This window comes from Stenella coeruleoalba (genome assembly GCF_951394435.1).
Source record: "Stenella coeruleoalba genome assembly, chromosome: 19".
NCBI lineage: Eukaryota > Metazoa > Chordata > Mammalia > Artiodactyla > Delphinidae > Stenella > Stenella coeruleoalba.
In genome coordinates, this window is record NC_137165.1 from 32,960,251 (window position 1) to 32,977,069 (window position 16,819).

The following is a 16,819-nucleotide window of genomic DNA, read 5'->3' on the forward strand; positions in this document are numbered from 1 at the left end:
GAAATCTAGCCTTTTAATGCTTCTGTGTTTACAAACATCTTTATAGAGGAGAATCTGGTTACTGATGTAGTATTAATCAATCAAGATCCTTCAATTTCACCAGAATGTGGGATTTGATTCAGTAACATAGCAATAATTTATTTACCATTGTCAGGGGAAAAGCTGTTCCACAGAAATGAGTTTTCCAAGAAATATTAAGTTTTTACATTTAAGCACACAAGCAATCCTTTGGTGCTTAGGATTCTTTTTATGCTTTCATTCTGGCTTATTTGAGTTTTATTGTTGTATGTGTGTGTGTTTGTTTGTTTAGAAATGCTTCAGTTGTTATAGAGTTTATATTAGAGCTAGTATTTTCTAAAAAGAAAAAAAAGCACCACTGCATGCTGCAAGATCAAGTACATGGTCATTTTTCTCCACTCAAATGAACAAATACTGTGTGCCTATAGTTTTCATCCGAATTAATACCAGGAATCCATCTGTTATTAAAGAACTGTTGGAAATACTTGCGTTTTTGTTATCTTTAGAGCTAAAAAGTTCATACCATACTATAATGAAAAGATGCTAATTTTTTAATTTGTTTCAGATTAGCTGTCTATGGGTATGGACTCTACTTTTTATATTTCAGAGCCTAATTATTATATTTGGTTCAATATTAAAACATATCCACCTGGATTGAAGCAGGAAACGCTGTTTTATTAGTCTTTTCTTCTCTTTCCCTGTAAAGCAAGCCAAGGCCAAGATATAACCAAAAACAAATGTTAAGTGCTTATGTTTAGTCAGCAGGTGGAGCTCAGATTCTTTCAAGTTTTCAAAAGCAAACTGACATTTTACACTGAAAAGGCTTTCTTTGATCACAAAAAGTTCGAAATGAAAGCAATAACTATAACGCTAAAATTTTTCAATTTGGGAAATTTTCATATTCTTATTTGGTATAATTATTTTCCCCAAGCAAACAAAAATAAAGAACTTTAAAGAAATGCTGTTTAAGTTTTTTTTTCTTATTTTAAAATCTAGAACTGAAATTTTTACCTTGTAGTTCAGATTTGTTGAGAGATTTTTTTGAATTAAGTATTTTCCATTATTTTCTGTAAGGTTTTTATTTTTTCTGAGACTCAAACTTTGAAATCTTATCTAGGCAATACAGCACAACAACATACAAATTCCATTTGATGACTAATTTTTGTTTAAATTCAACATGCAAAAGAATAGTTGATAGAAAAGCTCCATTAAACAAAAAAACTAAAGGAATGTATTTGAAATGAAAGAATAATAGTTCAAGTTGCTTGAAGCCCTGTCTTACCTTCCTCTCAACTTAAAATACCATAGTGACTTTTTAAATTACTCCAAAAGCTGATGTTTTAGTAACATCAGCAGAGAATATTTATTTTCTAAAGTCCAAATATCTGAATTTCATTCTGAAGTGAGTCATACTCCAAAACACCTTATACTGTTAATATGGTTTATTTTTATGCAGTTTTCACATGTCACAGGGTCAAACCTTGTCCCTTACAACTTGATTATTTATATATTAAAAAATAATTATGTAATAAATATTCAGATAGGACATGATTTGCCCATAAAACAGTGTTATTCCTTTTACTCCCAGAATAGTTTGATATATTTGGAATTGGAAGGAGAAGGGAAACAAACAAACAAACAAAAAAACTATGAGACTGTGATCTTGAATTTATTTTTGCTAAAGGAGTCAAATTTAAAAGTTGGAATAAAAGATTGTGTTGTTTAGAACTTGTATTTTCTCTGCAATTAAAAGGTAGGTAATTTTTTGTGGGGAATTATGATAAAATTAAATTTGCCTTATTCCCCAGTTATTCTTAATTGACAAATAATATTTTCCCATCTCCATTCTACTCCCACTGCCTCTTCCCTCCATCCAGTTGGCAATCACTGCATGTAAAGAGAAATGCTACTGATACAAGAGCCTATTGTACACACGAAGGTAAAAAGGCAGGAAAAATGTAGAGAACCACCCTGTATCCTCTAAATTCAAAGTAGATTACCTCACCAGAGAAGTTATCTAATTTTTTTTTCTTAATACATAATATCTTCACTGAATAACCAAAGTTTCTTTGCTGGGTTGACTTTTTGCCTTAGGACTTTCTAAGTGGGTTCGGCAGCTGATTCAGCACCATTCAACCTTTGAGAGTGCGCTGGAGTCCTTGGCTGAATTTTCCAAAAGACACCGAAAGGTCATTGATGTATACAAAGAAGACAGAAAATCTGTACAGGACAATGAGTCTCCGCTTGCAGTGGCTTGTTTGAAGGATAATACCTCAACTTATTTATTAGAAGCAGCAAGCCATCTATCACCAGAATATCCTAGGGAAGGTAAAGTAAAAATGTGTCTAAGAGCTACAGTGTCCTAAAATGATAGATAAAAGTCCATCTTTACCAAGAGACATCAACTCCAGAAAGGAGAAAAATATGAAAAGTTCTAACCATTTACATTTGGTAGAGAAGTCTTTCATTGCGTTTAGTGAAATGATATTTGTTATGCTACAGATTAATGTCCTTAAATATGTTGGTTATTATAAGGTGTTATCATAAAATAATTTGTATCAGAATGGGAAGAAATTTTTGAGGAGATCTACACATATTTCCTGGTTTTCCACTTAGAAGCTTTGCCACTAACTAACTTTGTGACCCCCACTCCCGAGCAAGTCACTTAACTTTTTGAGTCTTAATAAAAGGGATATCTGCCTACCTATCCCTCCAGGTTGGGTTGTAAAGATCTAATAAGATGATAAATATCACAACATTGTAAAGCACTATGCAAATGGTAATGTTTTTCTAAAGGTGATATTAAAAATTGACCTAATTTATAGATAATTGTCTTACATGAATTTCTTATTTTAGAGAAGTGAGAGTCATTTATTCTAAATGATAAAAAAATAATATTTTAAAATATCAGAATATACTGGATTAAAATATAATTTAGAAAATTAAAATATAGTTTAAAATATATTAGAATATAATACATCAGGGATTAGCAAACTATGGCCTGCGGACCAAATTCGGCCTGCTGTTTTTGTAAGTAAAGTTTAGTGGAATACAGTCACACCCAATCATTTATATATTGTACACAACAATAGAGTTGAGTAGTTGTATGTATTGCACTAGAACAGCATAATTGAGTAGTTGCAACAGATACAATGTGATCCACAAAGCCTAAAATATTTACTGTCTGGCCTATTATAGAAAAAGTTTGTCAAACTGTTCTGTATCATTGGATATCATTTTAATTGTTTTAATTAATATATAATAGTAGTTTAATATATTACTTTTTATATATTTTATAGTATATGCTTCTATCCTAGCTAAATGTCATAGTGAATTCTAGGCCATTATACTGATAATCAGGAAAGCTAGGTTCTAGTCCAGGTCTGATTACCAACCAATTCTATAACTTTAAGCAAATAACTTAGTCTTGGTGGTTGTCAGTTTCCTTAAGGGAATTAGTCTAGGTCAGTTTTTCTCAATCACTGGTGAGTGGATTTTTAAGGCATTTTTACAGCCTGTTCCCTCCTTTACTCATCCTTCTTCCTCTTCCTTTTTACCATTTCTTTTCTTGTTCACTTCTGAGGTCCCTGGTGTGGAATTTGATAGTTTACCAGACAGCATTATAACTTGGGCTGGGAACCACTGGAGACCTAAGATTCCTTTCAGAGTTAACATGTTGTGCTTGAAGATGGATTGCTTAGAATGCTTCCATTCTAAGATGGAAGTCCTGCTACTACTTGTTATGGGCTCTCAATTATGTATCCTATACAGTTATTTCAGTATTTCTAACAAAAATTGTTTTAATATAACAAATATTACATTAGGAACAGAAAGTTAACACTCATATCTTTGTATCTGTAGATGATCCATTATTATTGGAAGAGTCTGCCCAGGCAGTAGGAGCAGAAAAAATTGTGATTTCCAGATCCACAAGCCCAACCTTCAACAAACAAACAAACAGAGTTAGCTGGTCTGGCAGTAATTTTCTGGAACAGTATCTTACTGGTAAAATTCTGACTGGAACACCTAAGTTTAGGTCATCAGAGGACTGTGCCTCTAATTCTTCCACTTTCAAAACAGAAAAGGGACGTGAAGCAGTTTTGCCACTCACTGATAAATATGAGTCCTCCTCTCTGACAGTAAACACATCACTTGGACCATGCCCTCAATCGGAAACCATTGTTCCATCAATAAAGATTAATGCTACTCTCCTGAATCCAGAAGATCCAGACATTCTGTTATCTCTAGTAAGTGAAGAAGCTGAACTTTCTACTTCAAATACAGAAGCAGAGGATGAATCTATCTATTTTACACCCGAACTTTATGATCCCATAGATACAAATGAAGAAAAGAATGAACTAGTTGGAACTGATAGAGACAACAGATTGGCTAATAATTCAAATTGCATTTTAGCTGAAGATCTTTTTGAAATTAAAACTACGAAAGGAATGGATTCAGTCAGAGAAATGAAAGCTGAGGATTGCACAGGCACAAAGTTGAATAGACTCACGCATATTAAAGAAAGTAAAGTTGATGATATTGGTAGTAATGTAAAAATGACTCATATAAATGAATTGGAACTGGGAAAAAACTCATGAAACGGATATAAAGAACTTTAAACAGTCTCCTCCCAAAAATAAAGATGTGTTCCCTGGTGTTAGGTAATAATACTTAACTGTCAAGGTATAAAAACATGTCGTCATGCTTATATTAAACTCTATTGTAAATGATAATTTGTACATTGGATAAGTGACATAGCTTTTTTTTCTAATTTGAGATATATAATTCACTTTAATCCAAAGTCTATATTATGTTCAGAAATATAAGTTTTACTATTCTCAAGTTTTGATAAACTGATGCATAAAAAATATTTTCCTCCAAGTCTTCCTTAGCTAAATGCAATATTAAATTAATCAATCTGGAAGATATGTAGTTTCCTAAGGCACTTTAAATTTCACATAAATGTTTGTATTTTGTAGTCCTCTTCATCCGCTTGTTTTCATACTGATGCGTAAAAATTAATAGCAATCTAATCCAGTTACCCCTCAGTCATGTTTCACTGTAGATTTTACCTCAGATCAGTCTGAGGTTTTTTTTTTTTTAGAAATCAGTTTTCTTGAAAAGTATATTCCTGTATTAAACTGCCTCCTTATAAGTAATTAAGAATTAAGGAAGAAAACTACATGTATTTTTAATTGAAATTGTTTTACATTTTTGTTTGTTAAATCAAAACCAAGCATGTTTTAAACAAATTTATGTAAAATTATAAAATGCCAAATGAAGGACTCCAAATTTTCAATTCTAATTATTTAGCTTCATCACCATTGCGGAAAAAAGTGACATGTTCTAGCATAAAGGCTTCATTTATGCAACTAAGATAGAAAACTTCAAATACAAATTTAATAAGTAAAGCTAAACATGTAACTGTAGCTGAAAAATGTTCCCTTATAGCCCAGTAAGCTTTTCTGTAAATTTTGACTCTTGGTTTTTGTGAATGAAGCTACACTTCTGATCAAAAATGGTTATAAAAGTAGCTCTTCTCTGACATCATTCCAAAAATACATTCACCAATCTTTTCCAAGAAACATCTGTTACTCAATAGACATTTAGCCTTCTTGGAGTGATTTGAATCGAAATTTTATGAGCTGTTCAAGTTTATTATTTTCAAGTTTTATGCGGTTTATTATTTTCAAGTCAAAATTCTCAGCAGTCAGGTATCTTTTATATTCATTTGGAACAATGATTTATTATATATGCATATGTTTACTTTCATTTTGATGACATTTATATTGAATACAGCTTAATTGTTTCTATAACATTGGATGTTACAACTCTAAGCATAGTTCAAAGAAATTTAAATTGATAATTTACCAGTTAAAGAATTTATCTGCAGATTGGGATATATTCAGTCCCACCTAGTATTAGATCTTTTTCTTAGGTGATCAGTAAAAAGTTTCAAGCACTGGATTAGAAGGTAATTTTTAAATTGTTTTGAAAGGGTGAAATCATTTGTCATCTTTGGAACAGTTCTTAATCCACACATCAAGGGTGGTGTGGTAGTAGAAAAAATACCAGGTGGAAGACAAGAGACTTGGGCTCTATTCTTGGCTCTGCCACTAATTTGCTAAGTCATGTTGGCAATCACCATGCCTTTTGGGGAATTAGTTTCATCTGTGAAATGTGTACTTTAGTACTATAAAATCATGCAAATCCCTTTCAGCTTTAAAAATCCATAATTTAAAGGAATATATGTTGATATTTTATTCTGAATAAATTTTCATTTGCTTTGGTTGCAAAATGCTTAAAATAAAGCAAACCATTTGTATAAAAGGTAACATGAATAATTGTATGAATATGTACATAATAACTTGGGAAGCAAGTATTTATTTTACCAGTGCTGCAATTAAAATATTTTTGAATCCTTAAAATTGCCCTTAGAAGATTTGGTAAACTACCTGAGAAAAATCAAACACATTATTTTTTAGTGTTATTATCCAGCTTGATCTCAAATACCATCCCTTTCCCTAGATACAATTTATTCTTTCCAAAATCTAATTCTCTCCAAGGCTAAAAATTTCCATTACTGAGAATGTACATAGAGATGTGGCACAAGCTTTTAGTAATTCCAAGAGGTGCTTCAAAAATTTTGTACAATGGTATCATGGTTGAATCAGGTATATAGTCTCCTCAGATCACAGCCTTGACCAGGTTGGTATTGCAAGAAGTAAAGTCTAGCCTTTATAAAGAGTGTGAGGTAAAACATTTTCATTAGTGATAAAATACTTTTTAAAGAGATGTTTTAGAAAGTTTAAGTTAAAACATGTAAAAGCATTTAAAAGAGTATCTGGCACATGGCAAGCCCTCAATTATTACTTGGTAAATCAATCATGTATCTGGAGTACACTCTTGCTTTATACAAAGACTTCCCTAATGATGATAGATAGATAGATAGATAGACAGATAGACAGATAGGAGATAAACTGACAATAAAGAAGCATTGTGTAGTAGGAAGGGTAAGTTACTTGTCTCGTTTATTTTTTAAGGCTGAGATATATAAGATAGAAATTGTTTATCAAGTAATTTGCCTTACCCGTTCCATGCATATGAAATAATCATCTAATACTGAATTTATTTAAGGGCTGAAAATACATAGAACATTCAGGCCACGAATCAGGAAAACTACCAGCTGGAGAAGGGGCTTGGTTCATGGAAGAAAGGTACATTGTGAAGAGTAGATGCTTCATGACTTGACTTTTAAAGTTTACATGAATCATTTAAAACCTTTAATAATTGTGTTGGAAATTAATGACAACTCTTTGTGCTACTACTATGCATTTAATTATTAAGTGGTTTTTAATTTTGTATTGTTTCTAAGTTCACATGCTTTTCCATATTATTTTTCTGCAATATGACCTTCTCATGCTATGTTCCTGTAGTAAAACACATTCAAAATATTTAATTCTTTGAAATTGCTTATAAAACTCCATGAAGTCAAAACACCTATTGTAAAATCACTTGAAAGACTGGTTATTTAGTTATTTAATCTCTGATGGCATTATTTTGGTATTTGCTTACTACAGAATTATTCTTGCTCATGATCTTTTCAGCCTCAGATTTATCAGTAAGCTGCACAAGATTTTACTTTAACTGTTACGAATTTGTGGTAGAGTCTTGTCTATTTTTATAGACAAATGCAGTCAATTTTTTGTAAATAAAAAGGCAGTATTAAAACTGAACTTATTTTTTCTGAACTTTTTCATAATAAAAAATAAATTTAATACCACATCAAACAGTGAATGTCTAAGGAAGATAAAACTTTAATATAAAGTATCTGTGCAGCGATTAAACATAAAGACATCACTTCAGGAAATGGAAATTTAAATAGATGACCTAGGCTTATGATTCTCTAGCCTGAAACAATTTTCATGTCTACCAAAAAAAAAAAGCATTTTGTTTCTTAAGGTTTCATTTGATAGACCATTAGCTGCCTGGCTTCCTGTACTCTACAATGGGGCCTTGTTGTAAAATCCATGTGATCTGAGCCAGTGGATCACCTTATTGGTGAAGCCATCTTATAATGAAGTGCTTTCAGTAACTGAACTCCTGGACAAGATCCAAAACAACCCATCTTATACCAAATTCTACTCTATAATAAACAAGTTTCAATGTATTACAAGGAAAACAAAAATTGTATTCCCAGAAATTAACCTTTGAAAATCTAATGGTAAATTCTGATTAAAAGGAATATTTGTTCACAAGGCACAGTGAGGTACATATTTTAGTATGCTTTATAGTTTGTGTTTTTTAATTTTGGTCTTTTGTGATTTTGATTCTCTTGTGCTTTTACCCAAAATTTCACCATTTCACATGATTTTACATCTGTATTTACAAAGCTTAATTTAAAAGGTTTCCTTTGTCTCCTTTCTGTTACAAAGTACTGATTGTACAGGTGGCATGTCATGTATGTAAACTAAGTTAGATGCCATCGTCTTTTATGTATGATTCATATATAGTGAAAAGATTTAGAGATATTAAATACTGATTGTTGTTATTTTGGATCAAGAATTGTCTTGGTATATTTTCCCTTTTTTTCAAACTAGTGTTGTGGTATTCATATTTAAATGTTAACCATCCTTTCAAACATTGATCTCTTTTATTGTATCTGTTGTAAAAGGACCCAAGTAATCCACCTTGCCAGTCAGGATTTTATTGCTTGTGGTTACCTAAAGCAGAAGGCAGTAGGAAATATAAAAAATTACTCTGTGCCATCCTTAGTATGGACCAACCTAAATTACAGTAAGGTAGATTGATGTATTAATATTTCCATATTTCAGTCTTTAAAGTTGATTGGCAATATACATGGACTTTGTTACCATTAGACATGGAAACATGTTCTGATACCACCTGCTGACTTACTTTGGGCAAGTTACTTATCTTCTCTGGACTTCTGTTTCTTCACCTTAAAATGTTAATAAATAATAATTTCATAAGAAATAAATCAAACATTATGAGTATCAGATGCAATAGAGTGCATAAAAGATTTTTTTTTTTACATCAGACAAGGAGACAGATAACAGAATTGGGGGTCAAAAGTATGACTTTGAGTTTTGGCCCTGCTATTTACTGAGTGGCCTTGGTCATATTATTTTAACTCATTGAGCCTCAGCTTTATTTTCTGGGGGTGAAAAAAGTGAGCAGTTTCTACCTAAGAAAAGTATTGTGATGATTAAATGAGATGATATACAATATGTGAAAGTACTTTATAAATGTTGAACCACTGTCCAAATGGTAGTTGTTAGGAAACTGCAACAATAATCTAGTACAATTGTTTTCTCAGTATCCTGAAACTGCACCTTCAAAAGGACTAATAAACCTGTTAGAATTTGGTCCAAGCGCTGAAAGGCACTTGGAGCTTTATTAAAAATTCTGTGTAGTTAAATTTTGTGAAAATGTATTTTCCATTTTTTACATTTCATTTTTATATCTTAAAATGTGTGCACATTACAAACAAAAATGTCATCAGCAGAACACTGAAATCTGTAATTTGCACTGAGAACATTCTATGTACAATTCATAGGGCAGGGATTTTTGTTGGGGGTGGGGGCAGTCTGTGTTGTTTACTGCTGTACTCCCAACATTATATTTACTGACTAAATTAATTGATACATTCTATTAATAATGTATTTCTATCAGGACTTTATATATGAATACTTGGCTTTCATAAATGCCTATTTCATTTGACTAATTTCAAGACTAGTGACCCTTCTCTTTCCAAATTTGTTATTCTTACCCTAACAGCATTAAATCCCTTACATTTTCTCTAATCCTTCAGCTGTGGGCCAGAGATTGTCTTTTCTCTTTCTTTTTTTCCAAAGGGTGTGATTTTACCAATTTTAACTTACAAAGAATTTTGTACATTCTCTTTGAGATATTCATAAACAGTACTATTCTGACACATTGGATTCTAAAATAGGAGTTGGATTTCATGCTAATTGATTAGCCAAAAATGACAGCTATTTTGTAAACCTTTTAAGCCCATTATGACCCTGGGACAAAGTTAATTTTTCCTGCCTTTGTCCCAGTGTAGTATTTGTTGTTTGGTATTGCAATTAATTGTTGAGAAGTCTGTCTCTCTGGCCCACTGTGACCCCTAAGAATCCAGACACTTTTCATATTACCTGGCATTTAATCATTCATCTACTTTTTCATCTGCTGTATTTTGAGAGCCTACTTTGTATTAAGAGCAGTGCTATACTCTAGGGATGCCAAAGATGAGTATGATGAGGATATATCTACTAGGAATTCACAGCCTAATTCACATATAAGTAAACACTTATTTATAGTACAGTGTGATAGGAGCTGTAATACAGGCAAGGCAGTGTTTGTTGAGTATATGCATACTGTTAAGCACAATTAAGATTATAGAGGATCTGTAAGTTAACAGCATAATCTGTTTAACACAGGAAAATTCTTAACAGGTTTTTTTTTAATTTTAATGGAAAAATGCTCAATTTTAAAATATATTCTTGAGGAATTTCAGGATATGCTACGTTTCCTGAAGTGCCCATCTTCAGATCTCTTAACTTCTCTATTCTGGATTATTGAGTGTTAACTTACCCAAACAGAACAAAACAATAACATAACAAGTATATCTGTAGTGCCTTAGAGTATAGCATGTAGTATAGTGTATCATAGAGCTTTGACAACTGTTAGTTCATTCGGTTCTCAAAATAGCCTGCCAAAGTCAGCAACACAGGTGGTATTATCCTCATTCTTATAAATGAGGAAAATAAAACATAGTAATGAGACCACAATCAAGGTCTTGGTTGACGTATTTTTGGGCTTTGTATTGATTTTATTAGTCCACTTTTGTTTTCCAGAATCTCTCTATGAAAGGTATAGTCTTGGAATTCTGAAAGCAAGCCTCACGATCCTACTTTTTATCCTAAGGGGCATTTTCCAGAATAATTTTACAACATTTTAATAATATTAAATGAAGGTACATTAACATCCATTAAGGAGTATTAGCTTTTTGAGGGTAGAAACCATCCTGGAGAATAGTAAACTGCTTGACACGTAGTACGTGCTTAGTAAATATTTTTCGATGAAAAAAAGGAATCTCCTTAAAACAACTCAAAAAGCTTAACATTACCTTGGGTAACATAGCTAACTAGTGACATTTGAGTCAGAACTAGTACCAAAGTGTCATAACTTTCAATTCCAGTTTCTTAACACCTTACCAGCATACCTAATACCAAAGCCTCAGTTTCTGACTTCAACTCCTATGATTTCACCTCCATTTCATCTACCCTTTTCCATTGACTACACCCTACTCCATTCCTCCTCCTATACCTACTCCCTCAGTTTTCTCCCAGCTTATCAGCCTCCTTCCTTCAGTCTTTCTTCCTTACTTCCAGGTTTGGACTTCATAATCAGTCACTGGAACTATTCTCCCGCTGGTGTCCTGAACTCCTATCCACCTTTGTCATTCTATCCCAGTCCTGCAGAATCCCCAAACCTAGTTTAATATCAGTTTGTCTTTGCTGTTACTACACTGGAAAGTTGAGCACTGCTGAAGTTTATGTATAGTAGTGTGGATTGGTGTCACTACAGTAGATGGCTTCTAGTCTTGATTGGATTCTCAGCGTTGCTTTTCAGCTCATGTATTTTCCCTGACTAGTTCCCCTCTCTTCCCTAACCACCAGTAACTGGACTAAATTTACATGTTGTTTCTTTTCTCACCCCTGCTCCCTTCCCAGTTGATATGCTTCCTCTGGATAATCGTATCCTGTTTTGAACTACTTGCTGATGATTCCTGACCCATCATCCAGCTGACTGCTCAACATCCTAGATATCCCATAGCATCTCAAACTCAATTTGTATAAAACAATTCTTTTCTGAAACCTGCTCTTCCTGTTTCACTGGTGGCACCATCATCCATCTAGTTCTCCAAATATTAAATATCAGGTCATCCAAGTTTTTGAGTTGAGCAATATCGCTCAACTATCCCCTACTTTCCATCTTCACAGTGACTGCATTAATTCAGACCTTCATAATCTCTTTTCTAGACTAGTATAATGGTTGTGTTTTTTTTAATATTTATTTATTTGACCGCACCGGGTCTTAGTTGCAGTACGTGGGATCTTCGTTGCTGCGTGTGGGATCTTCAGTTGCGGCATGCTGGATCTTCACTGGCGGCATATGGGATCTTTTAGTTGCAACATGCGGGATCTAGTTCCCTGACCAGGGATCGAACCCAGGCCTCCTGCATTGGGAGCATGGAGTCTTGACTGCTGGACCACCAGGGAAGTCCTAGACTAGTGTAATAGTTCTTTACTAGTCACTTTGCCACCAGTCCATCCCCAAAAGTCCCCCTTCTACTTTGTTGCCATTTAACTAGTCTAAAAAACAAATCACTTCACTCACCTGTTTAAAATCTTTTTATATACAAGATCAAGTCAAAACTCTACATGAAAACATAACAGACTTTTTTTTTCATTTTAGTGAAGTATAGTTGATTTACAATGTCATGTTAGTTTCAGGTGTACAGCACATTCAGTTTTATATATATATATATATATATATATATATATATACAAATATATATATATATATGTTCTTTTTCAGGTTCTTCTCCCTTATAGGTTATTACAAGATATTGAGTACAGTTCCCTGTGCTATACAGTAGGTCCTTGTTGGTTATCTATTTTATATATAGTAGTGTGTATGTGTTAATCCCAGCCTCCTAATTTATCCCCCTGCCCTTTCCCCTTTGGTAACCATAAGTTTGTTTTCTAAGACATACCAGACTTTTGTGATCTGGTCTTTGCTAACGTCTCCAACCTCATCTCCTGGCACCCTGTGCTAACTTTATACTTAAGAATAGTTTTTAAAACAAACCATGCTGTTTCACATCCATTGCCTGTGCTAATGTTCTTCCATCTGTGCAGAGTTCCCTTCTCCTTTACCTGACAAACTCATACTCATCTTGAGAAGTTCAACTAAGGCATTAGTCCTCTGAAAACTTACCATGTCCTCCCAAATGCATTAAGTATACTTCATCTAACTTTCTTGCTCCCCCCTGCAGTGCACAACTTCAACATAGTATTTTCAACATTAAGTTGTTTATTTTTGCTTCTGTCTTTTGTACCAGACTTGTATGTTTGTACAAATTAAGACCTTGTTTGCTTTGGCACTCTTGCATCTGGTACATGCTTTAAAATAGTAAGTACCCAATTTATGGCACTGTTTAGTTCCACAAACTGAACTGAATCATGTTATCTTGAGACTAGCAACTTCTAGTTAAGTACTGCTTTTATTTGTTTACTATACTTTTATTACTGTTTTAATATTCTAGAGTAGGCCAGAACTTTAGAAGTCATCTACTTCCCTTATATTAAACATGAGGTAACTGAGGCCCAGAGTGATTTAGTACCTAGACAAAGGTCATTGATAGCAACACGCCACAGGGTTTTTAACATAGTTTAGTTCATATTAACTTAGCCTCTTTCTCAAGGCACTCTAAGAGAAAGGTACAATTTTAGACAACTAAGAATATAAAAATTAAGATACCAGTTATAAAGCCACTCAATCTCATTCTTTGGACTTCATCTAACTAAAGAGTTTTTTATGAGAAGCAGTACATATTGCTGATAATATATTTTAATGATAATATACTTGTTTTATTGTTACCACTATGTGCAATAATTCTCCATTGAGTTGTCTTCTGATTGACATACATATACAAACACCTTAATAAATTACTACATCCAGTAGTTTTTTGTTTGTTTGTTTGTTTTTAGGAAACTAGTATCATTGTTAGTGTGCTATGCCTTTCCTAAATATTTTTCATCTTATTCTTTTCTTAGGAATTTTTTTGGAAAGCTTTTTCTAAGAATACCTTGCTGATGAGACTCCAAAGAATCTTTCTGAATGTTAAATTAAATTGTACAAAATCCTTTTGCCATTGCTTAACTGAGTTGAGTACAGATCAGAAGAAAAAAATGTATTTTATGTCACCAATGACATTGCTGCCCTTAACCATTTAAAAGCCACATAAATGGTTTATCAGACTTCAGTGAATAATGAAGGTAAACTTAATGACTATATAGCTTCCTTGTTTTCTAAAGTCTTCAGGTGTAAATAAGGCACCTTTTTCATTTTCATGTGACTTCTAAAATGAAAAGCAATTTTTAATTCGCTTTTTAAAATAAGTTCCACTGTCTCAAGAATTGCAAAGGAAGAAAAGATAAAACAGAATCTCAAACTCTGTTCAAAACAAAAATGTATAAATAAGAAATGTCACATTGGGACAGATGAGGCATTGATCTATCTGTGTCTGATAATGACTTCCAAAAAATATTCCCAAGGGCTACAAATCCAGATCTCATGCATGTGTTGATAGTCTTGACCTGGGTAAAGGATGGGCAGTAGCTCATGGAAGCAACCTATAGGATAAAAGGTACTGGGTTCCACCAGCTCCTCCTAAAAAACAATGGGATGTATGCTTATTATATACAAACAAACGACCTATAAACCCAAGTCCTTTTTCTTTTGCATAAATAAGTCTCAGGTTGTCTACTGCCCTTTTACAATTTCTTGGCCACTTTCAAGCCTGTTCATCATGTTCATTTTTATTCTGCCAATACCTGTTTTTAATGTTCGGTAGAAGGGACTAGGCCACACATTATGATTTATCCCAGGCCCTGCACTCACTCAGAAATAATCCTAAACTCCACTCATTCCTAGAAGCAATATGGCCAGGTAGAAACATTACTTTTATTCCAAAGTCCTGTCTTCAGATAACCAAGCATCTATTATTTACCCATTTTCAACATCAGTGGATTCATCTAAACTTTCTTTTCTACCCATTTAAAAACTGAGTCATAAGTTCTGTGATAATATCCATTCATTCAATACTTAAGCAAAAAAAACACTTAAAACTATAACTTGGGATTTTCCCTGCTGCTACCCCCTCAAAGGTGGACCATTCATGACAAGTCTGAATGTTTACTTAGGTTACAAATGTCTGCAGAAACATGGTCGGATCATATGGTTCTAATAATGTCCCTTTAGTATTTTGCAGCTTTGACCAATTTCAATATTTTTTTCTGGAATTGGAAATTCTTTCTTGCGAGAATGTACTCATTTATCAAAAACTGAATATGTGGTTGTTAAGAACTTTTGGGCTTAGTGCAATATGGAAGACTATAAGAAGTTTTTTTGAGAACTACAACTCTGCGTACATTCAGTCTTATCATTACACAAATCCTTCCCATTTCATCTGTATACCCTTAAGCTTGAAGTGAAAGGCTATGTTGTTAATTTTTTTTCCTAGCTACATCATGCAATGTCTCCTCATTCTCAGTTTCCACTACTCTTTTTTCAGTGACTTCCAGACACAAATGCAATTCAGTCCCAAAAGAGATTGGGAGAGTGGAGTGTATAGAAGAGGTTCTCTCTTGATCTATTGTCTTCTCTCCGCCATAACTGAACACCTGTTATATAGCACCATTAATTCCTACCAAAGATAGCGAGTGCTCATTTAACCCCTGGAGCTCTCACTTCATAAAAACTTGGAGTTTTACTCACTTTATTAAAAAGTCAGTCCAACATAAAATATTGTCCTTGCATATTTGAGGTTTGTTTGGTGGATAGTTCAACTAAAGAATATGGAGAAACTTTTTGTCCTGAAAGCAGATGTATAATGGTGATACCTATTATTGTTATGAATGTACTGTAAAAGGAACAATGCTACTCCCACAGACATATTACAGTGTAGAAGCTTGAGCAAAATTACTTTGCTTTTTCTAATTGCTGAGGAACTATTTGCATTTAAAGTAATATTCTTTTAAAATAGTCTTCTCTTAGAATATGAATCTTCATGTATTTTCTTTTTTTTTTTTGTATTTTCTATTATAGCTTCTATTACGGGAAAGATTGCATTCTCATATTTTTATGTGATAATCAAATTTCTGTTTTAAAACTAACTGGTGTTAAAATTTTTAGAGGTACCGTTTCACAATTAATGTAAACAGATTATTCTTATTGTACAATAGACTATAGAGATTTGTTCATAGGTCTCTCAATTATACATGGTTTTATTTGAAAGCAAAGAATTACATTTTTCTCTTGAAAACAATTTTGATTCTTAGGAGGGCACTAAGCCGAAGGGATCGCGCATGAGTTTTGGATTTGGACATGTTAAATCCCAGCCTACTGTTTTCTAACTTTAACTTATACTCCCTGAAACCCAGTTTCTTTATCCATAAAATGAGGGCAATAATACTTACCTCAGAGTTGCTATGAGAGTAAAATTAAATAATGAATTTACACAATAGACATTAGCAAGTGTAAGCAATGACTCTTTTTGTAAACTTATTTTCTGTACTCGTCTATGTTAGACTAAAGATTATTAACGTTAAAATTTTCCCTTTTTTAAAAAAATACATTAATGATTTCAAAAACATTATCCAGTCTTAACATGCGGTTCACTTTCTATTAAACTTTTATAAGTGAAATTGAGATGTTGAATCTGGTAGTTCAGGGTTTATGAAAGGCCTTTTTAAATTTTCTGTAGGCATGGAGACAGGTTTATCTTTAAATGCCATCTGGAATATGGAAGAATGTTCTTTAACCATCTACCTGCAGTGTAGAAATTGTATCAACCAGTCTCTATTCCCGTGTCCTTTAATTGGTGCTGAAATAAGTGACCCTAGAAACCTTGCTGAATCAAGGGTAAGTTTATATATTTTTGTCCTTGAAATTTAATATGGAGCTGCTTATGCATAACTATACTGCT

At 33.0% G+C, this 16,819-nt stretch overlaps 1 protein-coding gene across 5 annotated transcripts in view; it reads left to right on the forward strand.

Annotated features, from left to right (window-relative positions):
• BRIP1 (BRCA1 interacting DNA helicase 1) overlaps positions 1-13,977 on the forward strand; it is a 209,132-nt gene extending 195,155 nt beyond the window's left edge. For 4 of the 5 annotated variants that reach the window (XM_079905391.1, XM_079905395.1, XM_079905393.1 and 1 more), the window contains 3 exons: positions 2,113-2,346; positions 3,880-4,701; positions 7,156-7,318. In XM_079905391.1, coding sequence (XP_079761517.1) covers positions 2,113-2,346; positions 3,880-4,616 — 971 coding nt within the window. In that variant the 3' untranslated portion in view covers positions 4,617-4,701; positions 7,156-7,318. Of the gene's footprint in view, positions 1-2,112; positions 2,347-3,879; positions 4,702-7,155; positions 7,319-13,886 lie in introns of those variants that run through there. The other variant, XM_079905392.1, reaches the window with a different exon arrangement.
• The last annotated feature ends 2,842 nt before the right edge of the window (positions 13,978-16,819 follow it).